Consider the following 24,121-nt stretch of genomic DNA (forward strand, 5'->3'; position numbering starts at 1 on the left):
CCGTTCCTGCCTTCTCCCCATATCCCTTGAGTCCACTATCATTAAGAGCTCTATCTAACTCTTTCTCGAAAGCATCCAGAGAATTGGCCTCCACTGCCTTCTGAGTCAGAGCATTCCACAGATCCACAATTCTCTGGGTGAAAAAGTTCTTCCTCAACTCCGTTCTAAATGGCCTACCCCTTATTCTCAAATTGTGGCCTCTGGTTCTGGACTCCCCCAACATCGGGAACATGTTTAACATAGAACATAGAATAGTACAGCACAGTACAGGCCCTTCGGCCCACAATGTTGTGCCAACCCTCAAACCCTGCCTCCCATATAACCCCGCACCTTAAATTCCTCCATGTACCTGTCTAGTAGTCTCTTAAACTTCACTAGTGTGTCTGCCTCCACCACTGACTCAGGCAGGGTATTCCATGCACCAGCCACCCTCTGAATAAAAAACCTTCCTGTAATATCCCCCTTGACCTTCTCACCCCTTACCTTAAAGCCATGTCCCCTTGTATTGAGCAGTGGTGCCCTGGGGAAGAGGCGCTGGCTATCCACTCTATCTATTCCTCTTAATATCTTATACACCTCTATCATGTCTCCTCTCATCCTCCTCCTCTCCAAAGAGTAAAGCCCTAGCTCCCTTAATCTCTGATCATAATACATAATCTGTAAACCAGGCAGCATCCTGGTAAATCTCCTCTGTACCCTTTCCAATGCTTCCACATCCTTCCTATAGTGAGGCGACCAGAACTGGACACAGTACTCCAAGTGAGGCCTAACCAGAGTTTTATAGAGCTGCATCATCACCTCGCGACTCTTAAACTCTATCCCTCGACTTATGTAAGCTAACACCCCATAAGCTTTCTTAACTACCCTATCTATCTATGAGGCAACTTTTAGGGATCTGTGGACATGTACCCCCGAGATTCCTCTGCTCCTCCACACTACCAAGTATCCTGCCATTTACTTTGTACTCTACCTTGGAGTTTGTCCTTCCAAAGTGTACCACCTCGCACTTCTCCGGGTCAAATTCCATCTGCCACTTTTCAGCCCACTTCTACAACCTATCAGTGTCTCTCTGCAATCTTCGACAGTCGTCTACACTATCTAGAACACCACCAACCTTTGTGTCGTCTGCAAACTTGCCAACCCACCCTTCTGTCCCCACATCCAGGTCGTTAATAAAAATCACGAGAAGTAGAGGTCCCAGAACCGATCCTTGTGGGACACCACTAGTCACAACCCTCCAATCCGAATGCACTCCCTCTACCGCGACCCTCTGCCTTCTGCAGGCAAGCCGATTCTGAATCCACATGGCCAAACATTCCTGGATCCCATGCCTTCTGACTTCCTGAATAAGCCTACTGTGTGGAACCTTGTCAAATGCCTTACTAAAATCCATATAGATCACATCCACTGCACTACCCTCATCTATGTGCCTGGTCACCTCCTCAAAGAACTCTATCAGGCATGTTAGACACGATCTGCCCTTCAAAATGCCATGGTGACTGTCCCTGATCAGACCTTGATTCTCTTAATGCCCATAGATCCTATCTCGAAGAATCTTTTCCAACAGCTTTCCCACCACAGACGTAAGGCTCACTGGTCTATAATTACCCGGACTATCCCTACTACCTTTTTTGAACAAGGGGACAACATTCGCCTTCCTCCAATCCTCCGGTACCATTCCCCTAGACAATGAGGACATAAAGATCCTAGCCAGAGGCTCATCACTCTCTTCCCTCGCCTCGTGGAGCAGCTTGGGGAATATTCTGTCAGGCCCTGGGGACTTATCCGTCTTAATGTATTTTAACAACGCCATCATCTCCTCTCCCTTAATATCAACATGCTCCAGAACATCAACCTCACTCATATTGTCCTCACCATCATCAAGTTCCCTCTCATTGGCGAATACCGAAGAGAGGTAGTCATTGAGGATCTCGTTCATTCCCACAGCCTCCAGGCACGTCTTCCCACCTTCATCTCTAATCGGTCCTACCTTCACTCCTGTCATACTTTCTTTCTTCACATAATTGAAGAATGCTTTGGGGTTTTCCTTTACCCTAGTTGCCAAGGCTTTCTCATGCCCTCTTCTTGGTCTTCTCAGCCCCTTCTTAAGCTCCTTTCTTGCTACCCTATATTCCTCAATAGACCCATCTGATCCTTGCTTCCTGAACCTCATGTTTTCTGCCCTAGCGTGTCCAATCCCTTAATAATCTTATGTTTCAATCAGATCCCCTCTAAGCAGTGTGCTTAGCCCACTGCTCTACTCTCTAAATATACATGACTATGTGGCTAGGCATAGCTCCAATGCCATCTACAGATTTGCTAATGATACAACCATTGTTTGTAGAATCTCGGGTGGTGATGAGAGGGTGTACAGGAGTGAGATATACTGACTAGTGGAGTGGTGCCGCAGCAACAACCTGGCACTCAACGTCAGTAAGACGAAAGAGCTGATTGTGGACTTCAGGAACGGCAAGACAAAGGAACACATAACAATCCTTATAGAATGATCAGAAGTGGAGAGAGTGAGTAGCTTCAAGTTCCTGGGAGTCAAGATCTCTGAGGACCTAACCTGGTCCCAAAACATTGATGTAGTCATAAAGAAGGCAAGACAGCTGCTATACTTTATTAGGAGTTTGAAGAGATTTGGCATGACAACAAATACACTCAAAAACTTCTATAGTTGTACTGTGGAGAGCATTCTGACAGGCTACATCACTGTCTGGTCTGGAGGGGCTACTGCACAGGACCGAAAGAAGCTGCAGAAGGTTACAAATCTAGTCAGCTCCATCTTGGGCACTAGCCTACAAAGTACCCAGGACACCTTCAGGGAGCGGTGTCTCAGAAAGGCAGCGACCATTATTAAGGACCCCCAGCACCCAGGGCATGCCCTTTTCTCATTGTTACCATCAGGTAGGAGGTACAGAAGCCTGAAGGCACACACTCAGCGATTCAGGAACAACTTCTTCCCCTCTGCCATCCGATTCCTAAATGGACATTGAATCTTTGGACACTAACTCACTTTTTAAAAATTACATTATTTCTGTTTTTGCACGTTTTTTTGATCTCTTCAATATACGTAATTGATTTGCTGTTTAGTTATTATTATTTTTTGTTTTATTTTATTTATTTATTTTTCTCTGCAAGATTATGTAGTGCATTGAACTGCTGCTGTTAAATTAACAAATTTCATGTCACGTACTGCTGATAATAAACCTGATTCTGATTCCAGAACTAGAGGGCATGGTCTCAAAATTGAGGGGTGACCTTTTAGAAAAGAGGTAAGGAGGAATTTTTTTCAGCCACAGAGTGGTGAATCTGGAATGCTCTGCCACAGTCTGCGGTGGAGGCCAAGTCTGGGGGTATATTTAAGGTGGAAGTTGATCGTTTCCTGATCGGTCAGGGCATGAAAGGATATGGTGAGAAGGCAGGTGTCTGGGGTTGAGTAGGATCTAGGGTCATCCATGATGGAATGACAGAGCAGACTTGATGAGCTGAATAGCCTAATTCTGTTCCTATGTCTTGTGGTCTAGTGTGCAGATTTTCTCCTAGTCCTCCAGTTTCTTCCAACAGACCAATGACATACCGGGTAGGTTAATTGGTCATTTTAAATTGTCCTGTGATTAGATTAGGATTAAACTGGTGTTGTCATGGGTTGCAGGGTGGTGCAGCATGAAGGGCCAGAAGGTCCTATTCTCCGCTGTATCTGTAAATAAAAATAGAATAAATAAATAACATGCAGGATAGACAAAGGTCATTGTGCAGTCATGATCCCTCACTGAAGTGCTTTTTGGTCTATTTTGTTGCAGCTAGTGTACAGTACTATCATGCAGTAGGTCAGTGTGCTCTTAATTACACAACAATAACTGTTTACCAGCTGATTTACTTCCTTTTTTTTTGCCCAATGCCGGTCCCCTAGGCCTGAGTCGATGTTATAGTAGTAGTACTTTCTTTAAACTCATAAGATAGTATAGGCAGTGCTGGGCCTTTCCTACTATCAGGGATGTGTCGGTTGTCCTCTGAAGTTCACTCCCAAGAACTTAAAGCTGGAGATCCTTTCCACTGCTTCACCTTTTGAGTAGTGGAGATTGTTCATACCTTTTTGATTTCCTGAAATTTTTTAAAATGTTGCGTGAAAAGTTACGGTTATTGCACCATTCAGTTTCTGTACTTTTATAGTGGGTGAGTCTAGGATCAGAGGGAGCAGCCTCAGAATGGAGGTATGCCCATTAGAACAGAGATGAGGAGGAATTTCTTTTGCCAGAGGGTGGTGAACCTGTGGAATTCATTTGTCTATCATAGAACATAGAACATAGAATAGTACAGCACATTACAGGTCCTTCGGCCCACAATGTTGTGCCGACCCTCAAATCCTGCCTCCCATATAACCCCCCACCTTAAATTCCTCCATGTACCTGTGTAGTAGTCTCTTAAACTTCACTAATATATCCGCCTGCACCACTGACTCAGGCAGTGCATTCCATGCACCAACCACTCTCCGAGTAAAAAACCTTCCTCTGATATCCCCCTTGAACTTCCCACCCCTTACCTGAAAGCCATGTCCTCTTGTATTGAGCAGTGGTGCCCTGGGGAAGAGGCACTGGCTATCCACTCTATCTATTCCTCTTATTGTACACCTCTATCATGTCTCTTCTCATCCTCTTTCTCTCCAAAGAGTAAAGCCCTAGCTCCCTTAATCTCTGATCATAATGCATACTCTCTAAACCAGGCAGCATCCTGGTAAATCTCCTCTGTACCCTTTCCATTGCTTCCACATCCTTCCTATAGTGAGGCGACCAGAACTGGACACAATACTCCAAGTGAGGCCTAACCAGAGTTTTATAGAGCTGCATCATCACCTCGCGACTCTTAAACTCTATCCCTCGACTTATGCAAGCTAACACCCCATAAGCTTTCTTAACTACCCTATCGACCTGTGAGGCAACTTTCAGGGATCTGTGGACATGTACCTCCAGATCCCTCTGCTCCTCCACACTACCAAGTATCCTGCCATTTACTTTGCCTCAGAGTTTGTCCTTCCAAAGTGTACCACCTCACACTTCCCCAGGTTGAACTTCATCTGCCACTTCTCAGCCTACTTCTGCATCCTATTCTGCATGTTATCTATTTATTTATTCTGTGGAGGCCAAGTCATTGAATAAAATTAAATCGGAAGTTGAGAGTTTCTTGATTAATCAGTGTGGTAAGGGCTGTGGGGAAAAGGCAGTAGAATGCCTTTGAGAGGGATAATAAATCAGCAAGATGAATGGCAGAGCAGGCTTGATGGGTCGAATGAACTAGGTCTACTCCTATGTCTCAAAGTCTTCAAGACTGAGATCAGTTCACTACAAAGAACGGCATTACCATTCTCAACAGAATTGATGACAGAATTGGGGCTGTTTGTTTCTGTGGGTTGAAAATGCAGAGAATTAGTTGTATTGGGGAGGGTGTTGGCTGGGCGAGAATGAGTATGATCATTTGAGAAAAAATTAATATGGTCTATATCACGTTGGTAGTTGCAGATTTTCAGATCTAGAAGAGATGAGAGGTTAGGAATGCTGCCATAGTCCATATTGAAAATGGATAAATGAATATTGAAGCAAAGTTGTCAGAACAACATCATGCGAACTGTGAATCCTTGGGATGGTGACATGGGGGGTTGATGAAGCTGAGGATGTATAGTTTGGGATTAGCAAAGAGAAGATCAGAAGGGATAGTGAAGACATGGCAAGTGCAAGACTGAGAAAACTGGCATCAGTGGAAAATGAAAAAAGATCCAGAGCAGTAATAGAATTTAATCATCGTTTAAGTTTATTCTCTTTGATATCTGAAAGGAAAGAAAAATATCTTTTGGTGAAGCAGCAAATATGGCTGTGCTAATGCGTTCATCTACAATAGTACGAAAAATGGCAAGTCTCTCTGCAAGTCTGAAGAAGAGCATCTCTCTTTCTTGGCATGCTTGAGCCTCTGGGACTCTGTCAGATTCGATAATTTTAGAAAATTAACCTTTTCAGCCTGTGTCAGTTCTTTTGAAGAATTATTAATCATGGTTTTCTCCACTGATGCTGCCTGACTTGCTAGCTACTTAAAATGTTCTTAATTCAGTTTCTTACTGTGTTGTGTATCTCACAGGTCCAGCATTTTCTCTGTCCTCGTTCATCCTAATTTGCATCTCTGTACACCCCACCTGTCATTAATGAGCCTTCATCACCAACGTTCAACTGGCGCTACCAACATATTTTGTGAATCCGTCTCTTGGTGTCCCTCGGCACTCAGCAAAACGTCTAATTTCTAAAGCAATGCAAATTTCTGCTATGTAAGGCAATGGAGCACACCATAGTTTGTTTTGAGTCACAAACTTTGATGCGATGATAGGTGTTTGACCTTTTCATAGATGCTGCCTGATCACCTGAGTATTTGCAGCATTTTCTGGTTTTATTTAGTCATAGTCATACTTTATTGATCTCGGGGGAAATTGGTTTTTGTTACAGTTGCACCATAAATAATAAATAGTAATAAAACCATAAATAGTTAAATAGTAATATGTAAATTATGCCAGGAAATAAGTCCAGGACCAGCCTATTGGCTCAGGGTGTCTGACCTCCAAGGGAGGAGTTGTAAAGTTTGACGGCCACAGGCAGGAATGACTTCCTATGACTCTCTGTGTTGCATCTTGGTGGAATGAGTTTCTGGCTGAATGTACTCCTGTGCCCAACCAGTACATTATGTAGTGGATGGGAGACATTGTCCAAGATGGCATGCAACTTAGACAGCATCCTCTTTTCAGATACCACCATGAGAGAGTCCAGTTCCATCCCCACAACATCACTGGCCTTACGAATGAGTTTGTTGATTCTGTTGGTGTCTGCTACCCTCAGCCTGCTGCCCCAGCACACAACAGCAAACATGTTCGCACTGGCCACCACAGACTCGAAGATCCTCCTCAGCATCGTCCGGCAGATGTTAAAGGACCTCAGTCTCCTCAGGAAATAGAGACGGCTCTGACCCTTCTTGTAGACAGCCTAAGTGCTCTTTGACCTCCTCACCTCAGTCATGAAAATGGGTCCTTTTGGCTCAGAGCCTATGCTGGCATCAAATGCACATTTACATTGATTATATCCTAATCTACTTTATTCTCCCCATTTTCCCTCAAACATCCACTCAAATTCTACTACTTGTATACACAATGGGAAATTGAATTACTAACACATTTTTGATGTAGAAGAAAATCGGAGCACCTTGAGGAAACCCTTGTGCTCATACAGAGAATGTGCAAACTGCAAGCGGACAGCTTCAGAAGTCAGGATTGAACCTGCATTACTAGAGCTGTGACAGCTTTTTCATTGTGTTGTTGCCCCATTGTTGCATGTAATAAACTAAAAATTAAAAAGCAAATCACTCTATTTTTAGTATCAGATTAAATATTCTCCCATCTTGTGTGCCATCAATTTCTGACAGAATTTTTTGAGGCTTTAGACCTATTTTGATGGGTTGCTAATAAGCAATTTGCATGATTACATCTTGGATGTGACACCTATATAACTTGTGCCTTGTACTTACCAAGAAGATGAGGTAAGACAGGAAACTTGTGTATATCTAGATAATTATTACTGCATACAGTGAGCATTAAGCATTCTTCATGCATAAACAAGTATTAGTATCAGTTTTCAAGTGAGTAGGGGAGCAAGATATCAATATTTCGACAGATTTTACTTCTGATGGTTTCTTCAAGACTGAGGTTATTTAAATCTCTGCTCAAGTAACAGACCAAGATATTCTTTACTAGATCATAACTATTTACTTCACGATTGTCACCTCTTTTTACTATTGCATTTAAAGGACAAGGGCAATGGGTCACACAGTAAGTTACTCAATTTCATTTTTAATCTATGAACTATTTAGTGTTTGAGTGAGAGTTGCCCAGTGAGGCTCATATTTTAAAAAAAAGTGAAGATATAAATAACAGTAGCTTGTCACTTGGTAGGGCTGTGCCTTCCAGCAGGCAGCTTTCATGTTCTTGGAGTTTTGGAATTCAATACTTTTTGTCACTTTTATACTAAGATCAATATTTTGAGCATAAGGTTCTAAAATCTAACTTAAAAAAACCTTGGAAAATTCTGTTGTCATCCCAACTCCAAAACAGCGTTTTCTTCTGAAGTAGGATAATATTTCTTAATTCAACACACATCCTGCTGTTGGTGTCAAAACAACAGGAATTCTGCAGATGCTGGAAATTCAAGCAACACACATCAAACTTGCTGGTGAACGCAGCAGGCCAGGCAGCATCTGTAGGAAGAGGTGCAGTCGACGTTTCAGGCCGAGACCCTTCGTCAGGACTAACTGAAGGAAGAGTGAGTAAGGGTTGGTGTCAAAACTGCTGGTTTGCTATTGGTATATTTCCATTTGTTTGTTTTCCCACATCATTTTAAATTGATTTGTGATATGATTTTCTCAGTGTTTGGTTTTATTGGCAGTTGGAGTGATAATGGAATTGCAAAATTGTCAGTAAAATACTATCCGTTCCATCTCAGTGTAAACAGTTTAAGTCCAGATGTATATTCGGTTGGAATAGATAGGGGAAAATGGTTCTGAGATTGCATGTTTAAAACATTCTTGGTGCTATTAGGAGTACAAATGTAAAGCAACGCCTTCAGTCTAGAGGTAATTTTGGACTTTGAATTTACCATATAATTAATTTCATGTACTGTATAATATAAACTTGTAAATAGTCTTTGTTTCAGCTCGTGTTACCAGTGAGAATCACCTATTTTTAGTACATTTTTGCCTTGTTTAATGATTGTTGTACAATTGATTCTACTATTAAATAACGTGCAACATCTTTTCTAGTGTTAAACTAATGATTCTGATGTCATGAGTTCAAATTACAGCAAGCTACTGAATTGTGTGATTGCAGTGGTTGCTGGGTTGCTACCAGAAATCTTTTGGGAAAACGAGGTTTAAAAACATTGGGGGGGGGGGGTCCTTCATTAAGGACCCCTACCACCCAAGACATGCTCTCTTCTCATTGTTTCCATCAGGAAGGCACACACCCAGCAATTCAGGAAGAGCTTTTTTCCTCTGCCATCCGATTTCTGAATGGACATTGAAACACTCCCTCACTACATTGTTATTTCTGTTTTTGCACTAATTTAATTGAACTATTTGATATATATTTACTGTAGTTCAGTTTTGTCTATATTATCATGTATTGCATTGTACTTCTGTCATAAAGTTAACAAATTTCACGACATGCCAATGATGTTAAATCTGATTCTGACTGGTTCACTGACTTTTAGGGATAGGATCCTGCGTTTATTTTAAAAAGTAGGTAATGAGTTTAGATGGACTGACGAATTGAAAAATGGTGTAGCACTTATTTTGGGGTACTCATACATGTCGACCCTCACTAATCCGGCACCATTGGGACCTGAGGACTGCCGGATTAGTAAAAATGCTGAATTACTGAAGGACCACATTAAGTGTAATCAGTGCTGGATTATCGAAGGAACCGGATTACAGGTACAGTAGTCGGATTAGTGAAGGTTGACCTATATAAATAATCATCATCGTCATCATCATCAGGTGCCGTGCCCAGTTTGAGCTTTGACTGCCATGGCCCACATACTGCTGTCTCAGGTCAAGTGGATCAATTCATTGTTATTCATTTCCAGTTCTCTGGTTGCTGTCTCCATCATCATTTGTCTTTGCCTTCCTCTTGCTTTCTTCCCTTTAATCTTTCCCATAATTACTGAGCATTCTAACTCCTCTTTCCTAATCACATGTCCAAAGAAGTTACGTTGCCTTTTCATGATCTCATACATTATTTCTCTTGTGTTTGCTTTGTTCATGACATCCTCGTTGGATATTCGTTTCGTCCATGATATTCTTTGCATCCTCCTCAAAAACTACATCTCTGCTGCTTCAATTCATTTCCTCATGTTACTAGATATTGTTCAACATTCTGAGCCATATAACATAACTGGATAAACGTAACATTTCAGTACTCTGAGGCGGGTTGTCATGCCTAGTTTAGTGTTGGTCAGTATACTCTTCAATCTCGTAAAGGTGTCTTTTGCCATCCCTATTCTTCTTTTGATGTCCAAGTTGCACCTACCATTTGATGTCACCCAGCTTCCTAAGTAGCAAAAGTTCTGTACTTGTTTTATGTCTTCCCTGTTTATTTTCAGCCTGCAGATAGGATTCTATTGTATAAATAATACAACTTAATAAATTGAATCAGCTGTTAATTTCCCAAGTGCTGTTTCTCTGTATCCCTTCTACTGATGATATTCGTTGATTCATTTTGCATCTTTTGCTGTTTGTGATGTTTGTGTTCTTGTTTATGAAAGAATGCCATTCATCAAAGACTAGTGGAGATCAAAAGAGTTTGTTCACACCATTGTGCAAAATATTTTCCTGCGGATATTTCCTGTAGTGGGGGAGTCTTTAGGATCAGAGAGCACAGCCTCAGAATAGAGGGATGTCCATTGAGAATGGAGATTAGGAGGAATTTCTTTAGTTAGAGGGTGACAAATCTGTGGAATTCGTTGTCTCAGGCAGCTGTGGAGGCCAAGTAATTGGGTGTATTTTAGGCAGAGGCTGATAGTTTCTTGATTAGTCAGGGTGTGAAAGATTATAGGGAGAAGGCAGGAGAATAAGGTTGAGATGGAATTGAATCATCCATGGTCAAATGGCAGAGCAGATTTGATGGGCTGAATGGCCTAATTTTGCTCCTGTTTCTTATCGTCTGTATAAAGAGATTCTGGAGATGCTGACATATTTGAGCAACACACACAAAATGCTGGAGGAACTCAGCATGTCAGGCAGCATCTGTGCAGGGGAATAAATGGTTGGCATTTTGGGCTGAGACTCTTTATTAGGACTGGAAATGAAAGGGGCAGAAACCAAAATTAGAAGTTGGGGGGAGGGGGTGGAGTGCAAGTTGACAGGTGGTAGGTGAAACCAGGTGAGAGAGAGATGGAGTATGAAGTAAAAGCTGGAAGGTGATAGGTGGAAGAGATAAAAGACCAAAGAAGGAGGAATTTGATGAGAGAAGACAGTGGACCATCAAAGAAAGGGAAGGAGGGTGGGTGAGGAGAAGAGATGTAAGGGGAACCAGAACAGGGAATGGAAAAATAGAGAGAGATGGGAGAAATTATCGGAAGCTAGAGAGGTGTGTAATTTTTTATAATATATATAGTTTTTAATTAATGGTCTGCTTTGGAGATGAGGTTTGAAATTGGTTGGGCTGCTTCAGCTTGTTTTATGAAGTGGGTAGGAACTGAAAGACATTGTGTCTTTATGAGTGGACTTTCATTTGTTTTAATTCTTTCTATTGTAAAACAGAAAACTTACTTGCTGTCTCGATTTCTGCATTGAATTTTGCTTGACTTCTATTTGCTATTGAAATAAAATCAAAAATGTCATGCAATTTCATTGTACTGTCCAAGATATATATAGCTTTACCTGCCCTTCCCACTCCAATATAGGCTATGTTTTCATCTCCTCCTGATAATGCGATTGTTCTTTTATTTTCTGTTAATGTGGCTTAGCATCTCTGGATGCAAGAAGGGTGCTAGATTTCACTGACTGTTAATGAAATCATTGCGTTCCTCAACTGCAAAGATCATGTTTTAATATATCAACATGTTGTTTTCCATTTACTTTCAGGGAATTAGAGCACGAATTCTGGAGACTCTAGTCATGCTTATTCTTCTTGGGCTCCTCATTTTCGGAATAGTTTGGGTAGCTTCTGCCTTGATTGATAATGATGCTGCCAGCATGGAATCTTTGTATGGTATGTGATCTGAAAAATCAAAATTTTGATATACAGTGGATATAGAGCTAATTGGGCTATTGGTTAATTGGGACTGCCATTTATTTGGGACATCTCTTAAAGAACAAAAAGATAAATTGTTAAAATTGCTGTGATTCCCTTCATTTACAGTATTTGGGGCACTGCTGCTCAATTGGGGCAGGACACTGTTGCCGAACAGTTTCTAACTAGCATCAGTTGTGTACACTTGTGTGACACTAACCCCTGTTTAGAGTGATCAGCACGGGGTAGTGTCACTTGCATGTGTTTGTGTTCGAAAAAGCAATGACTTTTGTCACTGATGATTGGTGAGAAGTGAGCAGCAAGACAATTCAGAATAGTTTTCCAGCATTCAGGCTTGGTGATGCCAGAAACAGCTGTTAGACATTACGGAGTGAACAGTTTTAAAATGGTGTCAGTAGCATATTCTTGTGTTGTGTTTTCCATTTGTGCTGACAGATGCTGATTCAGAAAGCAGTGACTTTTGATAATTTTGTTGTTTTCATTTTGACTTCATGCTTCTTCGGTTGTCCATCGAAATCAGATGACGACGTCCACTCCTTTAACAGTGAGATCTTTGATGACCATACAGTCCTATCCTGGATCCACAAGCTCTATTGCAGGTGGGACATGGATATGTAGTAGTGGTGGTGGTAGAGGTGGCAACCATGGCTGCATTTCTCCTGGCTCTCATCTGCTGTCTTCTGGTTGTTCTTTCCATCTCCAGAATATGAACCCCGTCACTACACAACTGTTGTCAAAGTGGTACGGTCAGCAGCAACCTCCTCCAGGTCCTCGGGTCTTGACCTTAAGCCATTCTTCATCTGATCCTTATAGCGCTTCTTCAGCCTTCCAGCTGAGCGTCGACCATGATGTAGCTGGCCGTATAACACTCTGCGGGGTAGCCGACATGGGGCATCCTTATCACGTGCCCCAGCCACTGCAGCTGACGCTGGGTGATCATGGCCTTAATACTTCTGCAGTTGGTCTTTACAAGTATTTCAGTGTGAGGCTCCCGCTCACACCAGGTAATTCCCAGGATGCTCTGGAGGCAGCTTATGTGGAAGTGCTCCAAGGACTTGATGTGATGGCTGTAGGTTACCCAAGCTTCACAGCTATAAAGGAAGGTGGTGACACAGACCGCTTGGTATATGGCGACCTTTGTGGAGGGACGAAGACTCCTGTTCTGAAAGACTCTATGCCGAAGTCTCCCAAAGGCAGCTGATACCTGTTTAATACGGCTCTGGATGTCGTTGTCAATGCCGCTATCCTCAGAGAGAATGCTCCCCAGATATTTGAAAGATGGCACTACTGACAGTTCTTCATCACCAACAGTGAAGGCAGGTAGAGCGGGTGGGACACTGGTACTCCACTGGCAAACCATTTCTGTCTTGGTGGTATTGACAGTCAGCTCCATCCTGCTGTACACTCTCACCACCACAGCAAGGACAGTCTGACAATCCTCCGGAGTATGGGCCACAAGAGCACAGTCATCTGCATACTGCAGCTCCAGGACCTGCTCTCTACGGAGTTTGGTGGTCGCGTGGAGCATCCTGATGTCAAAGAGGTTTCCATCTAATCTGACGTCCACTGCCACACCGTTGCTGTCTTCAATCTCGTTCTGGAGAAGCTTGGTAACACACAAGAGGAAGATATTAAAGAGCGCTGGTGCTAGCACACATCCCTGCCTCACCCCTGTGTGTACAAGGAAGGGCTCGGACTCTTGTCCTCCTATGGTCACCCGAGCAGTCATCCCATCGTGGAACTGGTGGAGGATGTTAACAAATTTATTGGGACAGCCAAACCTAAGGAGGACATCCCATAAGAGCTCTCTTTGTACAGAGTCAAATGCTTTGGAGAGGTCAACAAAGGCCACAAACAGGTCCTGATGTTGCTCCTGGCACTTTTCCTGAAGCTGCCAGGCTGTGTGTGGGTGAGAGTTTTCGCTCATAGGGTGTGTGTGAAGCGTCTAGTGCAGTAGTGTAGTAGTGCTTGTAGTTAGTGCATGCCGCATGCTGTATGCCACATAGTGCTCTCTGCTTACAGCTATTGCTGCTGGTTAGCCTTCTTAATAGAGGGTGACTTCATGCAGGAAGGCAATAAAGGTAGTCTATTATCTGCACCAGGTGTCTGCGCTGCTTTTGTTTATTAGAGATGAGTTACTCTGCCAATAACTATCAGAACTAATACAGTTTGATAATACTGTAGTAGTATTGGTAGTGTTCTAATTTGTTCTCTATTTCATTTAAATGCATAATTTATGACTCAGTTAAATGGTATTTTGTGCTTAATTCGGCCAAAGTGTACTGGTCCTGATGTGTCCTAATTAACTGAAATCAAATTGTATTAATTAAAAATGATGTAATGCCACATTTTGGATTTTGTTTTCTGTCCCATGTATCATCCCCACAATCTATTAAATTAAAAAAAGTGTTTTTAGGGCAGATAACAGCATTGATTACTGATCTTTAAAAAACATCAAAGTTGACAATTGAAGCAACTCACTGGTCTAGTATCTCGAAGTAGCACTATTCCTCTTGTGTTGGGGTAACATATTGTTGATGCATTATTACTGAGCTATACAACTGTTAATGGAAATGCAAATGTTCATTTTATTCAGGAGTGTTTGGAGAACTCTTCACTTTATTTGGCATAATAAGTAACTATTGTACATTTTGTCAGAGTTACCTGCTCCAACATTTGAACTTAATAAATAACTATAAAGGAATTGATGACCATAAAAATGCCAATTGCTGGAGACTTCTTTTGAATCATTTTAGCTTTGTATAGGACTCTTGGTGAATTTTGAAATGTAATTGTCTTTACAAATTTTAAGTGCCAGAGCAGGAGTGGGTCGGTCACAAAGCCTCTCAAGCCTACTCTGTCATTTGGTAAGATCATGGCTGATCCAAATGCAACCTCAGAAATATTTTTCGATACTCTTTCCTTTTACAGAACTCTGTAACTAGTATGAAAACATCAGGTTATTTCACTACTATTTGAGCAATTACAATGTCTTTGAGATTTATAGTAGGTGTGTAAATTAGCTGTAACATTTACCTAAATTAAATATAGTAATTGCACGCTTTAAAATAGTTCTGGCTGTGAATAATTTTTGTGCACTGTCACACTAAGGTCTTCATCCCAAAGCAGTAGTTAGATTGTGGAATTCAGATATTATTTTGAAGCGTACAAATGATAGTTTATGGTTCACATGATCTTCAAGATCAGACTGTGCTCTTCATGTCCATTAAGTTTTGAGCATACTTCAAGAATTTAGGAGGCCTGATTCTTGGTTCCTTGTGTTTCTGTTGAAAGTGGGATATGATTTGGTGAGCATTCTCCCTGAACCAGAAAACCGTTAAACCAAAAGAAGTTTGGTACAGACTAACTGGGCCAAAGGGCCTATTTCTGTGCTGTACTTTTCTACGACTCGGTGACTTTTTATTAAAAAAAATGCAGAGTTTACTGATTTGCTTAGATAGCTATATCTTAGGCTTTATAAGTTCTTATGGAATGTTTATTTTTACAACTGTCTTTAAGCAGTCAGCTTCAAGAAGACATGAACTTCCAGTAAAATCTAGTACCGTGCATTTGTTTATTTTCTGCCATTATAACTCGAGATATATTTTGTTAATTCCTGTTTTGTATATTCCAAAATTGTTATGACTTAGTTGGTTATTTTTTTTTTTGAAGGACTAATGGACAAATTTTACTAAAGGTGTTTTATTACTGGGTTGTTTCTTCCTGCAGACCTTTGGGAATTTTATCTTCCTTATTTGTATTCCTGCATCTCGTTGATGGGTGGATTACTACTATTGTGTAAGTAACTATTCAGTAACGATAAAAGATTGAGTTTATTTATTGCTATTGTATTGCTACAAAACTGGATGCATTTTCTAGTTGGAGTGATTTTGACTGCATTACTGTGGTAGAATACACAAGACTAAAACGGGAATGTAAGGAATCATTACCCTATCATAAAACCCAGGCTGTAAATGAGAAATTAAGAAGGATCATGTTTTTGTGGAGCCCAATGCCTAATTGAACGGGATGAGTTCCAGTGGAAAAAGCCAATTGGATTTAGACCTCAAATGAATTGGGTGCTGGGCTACCAAAATGATTGAATGGACTTTAAAAAGATATGTACAGGTTGTAATGGAAAGTACACATCCTTAGGAAAAATGAGCTGTCGAAGATGTTTTCCAAAAGTGTCAAATTTTCAAAAAATGTTTTATTCTGCTTTGAAAATTTGTAGAATTATTGTGTAGAATATAATCATGTGGAGTTGACCATGATTGGTTTTAGTAACTCTTCTTCACTTTTAGAAAGTTTTCCTCTGATCTAAACATGCAAGAGCTAAACATGCAATGCCAAATGGCTGTTTTCAGTTTTTTCAAGTTCTTTTCCATTTGATGTTACCAAGTTCAATTTCCTTGAGCTGCAAGTCTATTAAGTACAATGCACATCCTCTTTTCACAAGTTAAAAAAAATCACATTTATGGTGTTAAAAAAAATGCAGTATCTCATAATTCAGCATTAATGCTATGATGTAAGAGTTTATTTTAGGTTAATATTTTGAGAAGTTGCATACAGACTGGCTTCCTTTGAAATCATTTTCTCATTAAAGATGGCCTTTCTGGAAATCTGAAATAGAAAATGCTGGAAATATTCAGTAGGTTAGGGTATCTGTGAAAAGAGAAACAGTTTTCAGGTCTGCACACTGGGAAATGGAGAAATAGAGTTGGTTTTTGAATGGCAGAGATGGTGAGGGAGGACTGGTTAGAGAAAAGGAAAATATTTTCAATAGTGTGAGACCAAATTAATTAATGTAGATTTTACAAACTAACTTTATCTCTCATATGCTTGGGATATGCCCAGCAGGTCAGAAGGAATGAATCGAGCCAAATGTTAATGGGCAGAAATATACAGATAAGATGCAGGTAAAGAGTGAGCTGTAAAATTTGATAAGAATCCAGGAGTCAGAATCAGATTTATTATCACTGGCACGTGTTGTGAAATTTGTTAACTTAGCAGCAGCAGTTCAATGCAATACATAATATAGAAGGCAACAACAAAATAATAAGTAAAACAATTACAGTAGATGTAATTGAATAGATTAAATATTGTACAAAAAACAGAAATAATAGATATTAAGAAGAGTGAGGTAGTACCCAAGGGTTCGATGTCCACTTTGGAATCGGATGGCAGAGGGAAAGAAGCTGTTCCCGAATTGCTGAGTGTGCCTTCAGGCTTCTGACCCTCAAGCGTGCATTGTTCCTTTCCACATTGTTAGAAAGAAACAATGGACAATAGGTGCAGGAGTAGGCCATTTGGCCCTTTGAGCCAGCACCGCCATTCACTGTGGTCATGACTGATCATCCACAATCAGTATCCAGTTCCTGCCTTATCCCCATAACCTTTGATTCCGCTATCTTTAAGAGCTCTATCCATCTCTTTCTTGAAAGCATCCAGAGACTTGGCCTCCACTGCCTTCTGGGACAGAGCATTCCACATATCCAGCACTCTGGGTGAAAAAGTTTTTCCTCAACTCCATTCTAAATGGCCTACTCCTTATTCTTAAACTGTGGCCTCTGGTTCTGGACTCACCCATCAGCGGGAGCATGCTTCCCGCCTCCAGCGTGTCCAATCCCTTACTAATCTTATACGTTTCAATCAGATCCCCTCTCAGCCTTTTAAATTCCAGAGTATACAAGCCCAGTCGCTCCAATCTTTCAACATATGACAGTCCCACCATCCCAGGAATTAACCTTGTGAACCTACGCTGCACTCCCTCAATAGCTAGAATGTCCTTCCTCAAATTTGGAGACCAAAACTGTACACAATATTCCAGGTGTGGTCTCACCAGGGCCCTGTACAACTGCAGAAGGACTTCTTTGCTCCTATACTCAATTCCCCTTGTTATGAAGGCCAGCATGCCATTAGCTTTCTTCACTGCCTACTGTACCTGCATGCTTGCTTTCAGTGACTGATGTACAAGAACACCTAGATCTTGTTGTACTTCCCCTTTTCCTAACTTGAAACAGGTCATAGTGGAGATGTGATGGTGAATTAAAGTGGCAGGCACTGGAAGCTCAGGGTTACAAATTATGGCCTGAACTGTGGCTTCATAAAGTGATTATTCAATATGCCTCTGTTTTCTCCAATATACATGAGGCTACATTAGATTGGAAGGAGTGCAAATGAATTGCTGCTTCACCTGAAAAGGCTGCGTCTCAGAACTAACTAACTTTTCTTTCAACTAAAAACACACAGCGTGGATTATTGGCAATGGTAAAGCTTAGTTTTGATATAATGAGGTAAGAGGCTTCAAGCAAGGGAATCCAAATGTAGCATAACTTATGTATGACTGGCAACTTCTAGTCAAACACAGTAGGTTACAGGAAGACCCCACTAGTCTATAGCTGGTTGAAGTAGCACATGTTCTTGCCCAATGATATTTGTGAAAAAGTGGAGTACAAGCACCTGGATTCGAGGAGCACCCAGTGAAAGTACCTGAGGCAATTCATGACCATCTGCGAGAAGTGGTAAAATGTGTGGCTTGGTTATTACCAGGTACCTTCAGAGTGTCTTTGAGAGAACTGGGGAACTCCTCCTCCTAGAAATTTTTCTTCAAACACATAAATGGAGTTTGGTCCATAATTGAGTGCAAGGAACAAGGACGGCCGTGCTTGTCATTCACTAACTTGGATCTCCTGATTACCTTTGTTTTTTTAAAATTATGTTATGCCATCATTGGTGACAAAACACTTAGTTACCAAGATCCTAAATTCAGTGGTTCAAAGTAAATGTATTATCAAAGTACATGTCACTATATACAACCCTGAGGTTCATTTTCTTGCGGGCATTCACCGTAAGTACAAGAAACACAATAGAATCGGTGAAAAACTGGCCCCCAATAGGATGGACAGTAACCAATGTGCAGTAGATGGCAAAATGTGAATATAAAATTTTAAAAAACCCATAAAATATTATTAGTAAATAAATAAGCAATAAATATCAAAAATGAGTTGCAGAGACCTCGAAAGTGAGTCCAGAGGCTGTGGGAACAGTTCAATGATAGGGTGAGTGCAGTTGTCCCCGCTGGTTCAAGAGCCTGATGGTTGTGGGATAACTGCTCCTGAACCTGGCAGTATCTGTCCTGAAGCTCCTGTATCACCTTCCTAATGGCAGCGAGAAGAGTGTATGACAGAGGCAGTGGGGATCCTTGATGATGGATGCTACTTTCTTGTGACAGCACTCCACGTAGCTGTGTTCGGTGATGGGGAGGTCTTTACCCGTGAAGGACTGGGCTTTTTGTAGGCTTTTCCATTCAAGGGCATTGCTGTTTCCATACCAGTCCATGGTGCAACCAGTCAATATACTCTCCACCACACATTGATAAAAGATGGTCAGAGTTTTAGTTGTCATTCTGAATCTTCGTAAACTAAGAAAGTGGAGGCACTGCAGTGTTTTCTTTCTAATGGCAGTTGTTTACAGGATCATTTCAGATCCTCTGAAATGATAACGCTGAGGAATTTAAAGTTGCTGACCCTCTCCACCTGTGATACCCAATGAGGACTGGTTCATTGACTGCCAGTTTCCTCTTCTTGAAGTCATTAATCAGCTCCTTGTTCTTGCTGACATTGAGAGGTTGTTGTTGTGGCACCACTCAGCCAGATTTTGAATCTTCCTCATATGCTGAATCGTCACCACCTTTGATTTTGTCAGTGACAGTGGTGCCGTAAGCAAACTTGTATATGACATGCACTTAGCTTTACAGTCGTAAGTGTAAAGTGAGTAGAGCAGGGGGCTAAGCACACAGCCTTGTGGTGCACCTGTGCCAATGGAAATTTTAGAGGAGATTTTGTTGCCACCCCAAACTGACTAGTGTCTGCAAGTGAGGAAATCCAAGGATCCAGTTACACAGGGAGGTACTGAGGCCTAGGTCTTGAAGTGTATTGATTAGTTTTGAGCTGTAGTCACTGACTGCCTTCCTGATGTATGCATCTTCACTGTCCAGATGTTCCAGCGTTGAGTGGAAAGCCAATGAAATGGCATCTGCTGTTGATCTGTTGTGATGATTGGCAAATTGGAGTGGATCCAAGTTTCTTAGGCAGGAGTTGCCTTCTAACACATCTGTGTTCCTTTTTAAAACACCACTTTAAGGCAGTTGGGATTTGTCTCTATAATTTCTGTACTAATATTCAGTCTTGCCACTAGATGGAGTACACAGCAAATAAGTCATTGAAGAATTCTCAGGCATAATTTTTCGATGATCTCACTATTAGGATACTGCAGCTTTGATCAGTTAGTAGGAGGAAGAGATCAGACAATAGTGAGGTTATGAATTGGGTGCAAGAACATAAAGGTCTAGACTTGGTAGATATCAGGGCATGTTAAGTGGGCTAGTTTGAAGGCATACATTATATGTAACTAGAGAGACACAGAGTATAAAATGAGGGTATGTTACTCCCTTCATGATGGTGGCTAGGCCCCATTTGCAATATGTTATCTAATTGTAGATGGTACAATTTAGGGATATTGATAGTGGAAATTTACCGGTAAGTCACTGAAATAACTAAGTGCAATGGAGCTGGTCTTGTCTATCACCCCACAGCTTCTCTCTCTTGGATTCTTGTCAGTTCCTGTTTGATTTTTTTTTCTTTGCTGCTTATTTTCATTAAGGGGTAATCTGCAGAAGATGAGCATAAAGATTAGCTTTATTTGTCACATGTACATTGAAACATGCAGCGAAAATGCATCATTTGCGTCGATGACCAGCACAGTATGAGGTTGTGTTGAGGGAAGCCTGCAAGAGTCACCATGTTTTTGGCGTCAACAGAGCATGCCCACAACCTACTAACCCTAACCTCTAGGCCTTTGGAATGTCGGAGGAAACAAAAGCGTGTGGTCTCGAAAAGTACATACAAACTCCTCACAGATGTCAGTGGGAATTGAATCCCTGTTGTTGGTACTGTAAATCATGACTATACAGTGCCACCCACTTGTTGACTTGACTTAGCAGCATGCCTTTAAAGAATGCTTCAAACAGTATGTTTTGGATGTGGAAGGAAAACAGCATTTGGTGAAAGCCCATGCAGTCATGACTAATTCTTCAGAGACAATACCCAGGACTGAACTGGAATCTCCCTGGCTGAGAACAGCAGCAGTCAATGCTACACCACAGTAGCACTAAGACCAGATTTGGTATGCCAAATCATACAAGGTTTAATGGGCTACAATTGAAAATTGCTTTAGAGTTACAAAATGATCAAAAATGAGAGGGTACAAGTTTAAGTAATAAATGAATAATGAGGATGACTTTGTCTTTAGACTGTGTGTTGATATCTGCATTGCCAGACTTTAAAAGAATGATGGAAGGATTTAACTCATAACTATTAGGGGGGATTTAAATGAACACTTGAAATATTTGTAGGGCTGCTTTGAGTGAGTAGGAATGAGGTTGTGACTAACTGGGTGATTCTTTCAAAGTGTCCGCTGTCGGCTGTAAGATTCTGTGAAGTTCATGCATCAATTCAATCTCTTACTAAAAGTGGATTGTCAATGCAAATCTATGTTCTTTTAGGTGAATCTTGCATTTTGAGAATTAGTATTCATAAAGCTGTTGGGGGAATCATAGGAAGATTGCTGTACAGAAGAAGTCCATTGTGCCTGAGTTGAAGTTCTGCTCCTCAAGTACATATCCAAGTACTTTTCAGATGTGGTGAAGGTTTTTGCTTTTACCACTCTGCCAGATCTCTACTACTCCTTGCATAGAGGGATAGAAATCTCTCCTCATCTCCCCTCTAATCCTCCTTCCAATATATTTGAAATCTATGTACTTTAGTTTTGAATTTATAAAATGTATCTAGTGCTCCCGTAATTGCATATATCTAAGTATCATTTCAGTCTGATCTGTTACGAAGAAAGCAATCTTAGTTTATCTAATACTTGTAGCTAGAATCTCAAATGCCTTCTCTCCAGTGCAGTTGCATATTTCCTTAACGTGATGCTGAAGAATGAATATAGTACTTCAGCTGTGGTTTTATTGGTGTTATATATTCTAATAAGAAAGGTAAAAAAAAATTTCCATGGCGTTGCTGTACTTCGCACCCAACAAACTTGCAGCAGTGGTGCTAATCTTCCGAACTAAAAGGAAATGCATAGACCTGCAGTTGAGAACAAAGGTCACGTGAATCACAGAAGCTGAGCTGAAGTATGTAAACTATGCTTACATTTCCCATGAATGGAGACAGTTCCAAGCCAAGATTTGATTCCTGTGTTGTAGCATTGTCTTTCAATTGATACCCACCTGAAAAGGTCAACTACCAACCTACCCAAGCTTTGCAACAATGCCTTCTGACAAGTTTCACTCTTAAGACCCTGGGAAACATGGTCAACCACTCTTAAGTATGATTTTGCTTCTTAGAGAAGGCAGATATTGATGGAATTCACCAGCACCACTATTGATTGAGGAAAAGTTGATTGTGAAAATCAAGGCTTTACGGTTGACATTAAACCAGGCATCAATGAGCATTCAATGCCATTCTGAGGTTGGAACCACTGCAGCTGGCAAGGCACTAGAAAGATACAAATTCACTGAAAGGATAAATGAATACTTGACAGTGTCCTCTCCAAGGCTAACATTTCTGGCTCGGTTGGGCATGTCTTATCATTTGAGCAGACTTGCACAAAGGTGCTCTATTCCAGTTTCTATTGGAGAGCAAATTTACAGGTAAGCAGGAAAAGATTCAAGGATGTGCTCAAAGCCTTCTCAAAAAAAAAAAATTTGCCGTCTCCGTTGACAGGTGGGAATATTAAAGACCTCAGGTACAGACATTGAAAATATCTCGAAGCTGTGCATGAGCAGCTAAAGGAGTGCTTTAGAGTTTATTGTTCCCATATTAGTCTCATCAGTCACTCTGAAATCAAGGTAATACAAAGGAAGCAGAAGAATGCAAGAAATTTACTATGTCTTGTATTCCGTGTCTTGGGTAATAAAGGAAAGTATCCCCCGTGCCTTTTTAAAACCACCTTATTCAACTGCCCTGCTAATTTTTAAAGAATTTGAGAATGTACATACACTCCAAGGTTTCTCAGTTACTGTGTATGCCCCTCACATGGAGCCTCTCGTCTCTAATTTATCATATTTACATCGGACTGCTCCTGTACATTTGTGTGTCAACCAGCAGAGGTCACTAATGACTTTCTACACTGCAGTGGAACAAGTGAGTTGCTAGTGTTTGGATATTGCAGAACCATGGCTAATATTTCAGCAGCTATTGGCAAGTGACAGAATATTAGTATTATTTTAGCACTTCAAATCTAAATGAGCTTGGCCTATGTTAACCTGTTGCAGCACAGTAATTGCAATTTTACTTCCCTTTTGGAGAAGTAAAGATTACCATGAAATATCAGAACAGTTGGCTATTGATTATTGTAATCATCGTTATTTTACATTTTTTTATGATTGCATGTTTTTGTTTTGCAACACAGAATTGTCAATTTTAATAATTTTGCTCTTTCATGGAAAGTGGATTGTTAAAAGTTGGGCAGTTGTTTCATAGGGGTGAGAAATGATGAGCAACTGTGCCTTCTTCCCTGGAAGATGGTTTTCATTGTCTATAATTGGAAGTCTACTCATGCGCAAGTCAGATTGATGTTCAGTCATTTGGACCCATCTACCGTAGAGTGTTAGGCAAACTCCCTGTAGTCTTCAATATGTTCCATTGTCCATGAATATTACATTAGCTGACCTGATGTTGCCTGATTCCTCCTTTCTGTGTAAAGATCCCAAGAGAATATTTTGGGTGTGCAAACAAGATCTTAGGGAAAACAAACATCAGTTTGAAAATTTCATTTTTAGTCCAACTATGGGATTTGTGTTTGGCATTCCCACCGGTCTTCAAGTTTGATAATTTAACGGAACAAACATGTGGCGAAAACAAATGGTGTATTGCATTTGTTGTCAGTTTGTATTTTGTGTTATATTGCTCAGTGTAGTTGCAATATTCCACTTGTTTCATATTCGAATGCAGTGGTCAAATATTCGTGAAAAAGTCTAACACAACTGTCTGCATTCTTACCACAGTTGTGTATGTGAAACATTGGAATTAGTTTGTAGATTAATTTAATTATTTTAAAATTATTGAAGAATTATTTTTAAGTCTCAATAACCTTGATCAAAAAATTGGTATATGATGTATTGTTGCTGTATTAAAGATCTGTTTGTTTCACAGTTGGACTCGCATATGAAGAACTTAGTCAATGGGAGTTAGTACAAATTGATTTAATTATGTGTGGAAT

General features: G+C 40.8%; 1 protein-coding gene across 3 annotated transcripts in view; it reads left to right on the forward strand.

The window, feature by feature from the left end:
* lmbr1 (limb development membrane protein 1) overlaps window positions 1-24,121 on the forward strand; it is a 213,207-nt gene that overhangs the window by 62,689 nt on the left and 126,397 nt on the right. For all 3 annotated transcript variants that reach the window (XM_072254043.1, XM_072254044.1, XM_072254045.1), the window contains exons 6-7: window positions 11,668-11,794; window positions 15,566-15,634. In XM_072254043.1, the coding sequence (XP_072110144.1) occupies window positions 11,668-11,794; window positions 15,566-15,634 (196 nt within the window). The remainder of the gene's footprint in view (window positions 1-11,667; window positions 11,795-15,565; window positions 15,635-24,121) is intronic.

This window comes from Mobula birostris, chromosome 3 (genome assembly GCF_030028105.1).
Source record: "Mobula birostris isolate sMobBir1 chromosome 3, sMobBir1.hap1, whole genome shotgun sequence".
Lineage (NCBI taxonomy): Eukaryota > Metazoa > Chordata > Chondrichthyes > Myliobatiformes > Myliobatidae > Mobula > Mobula birostris.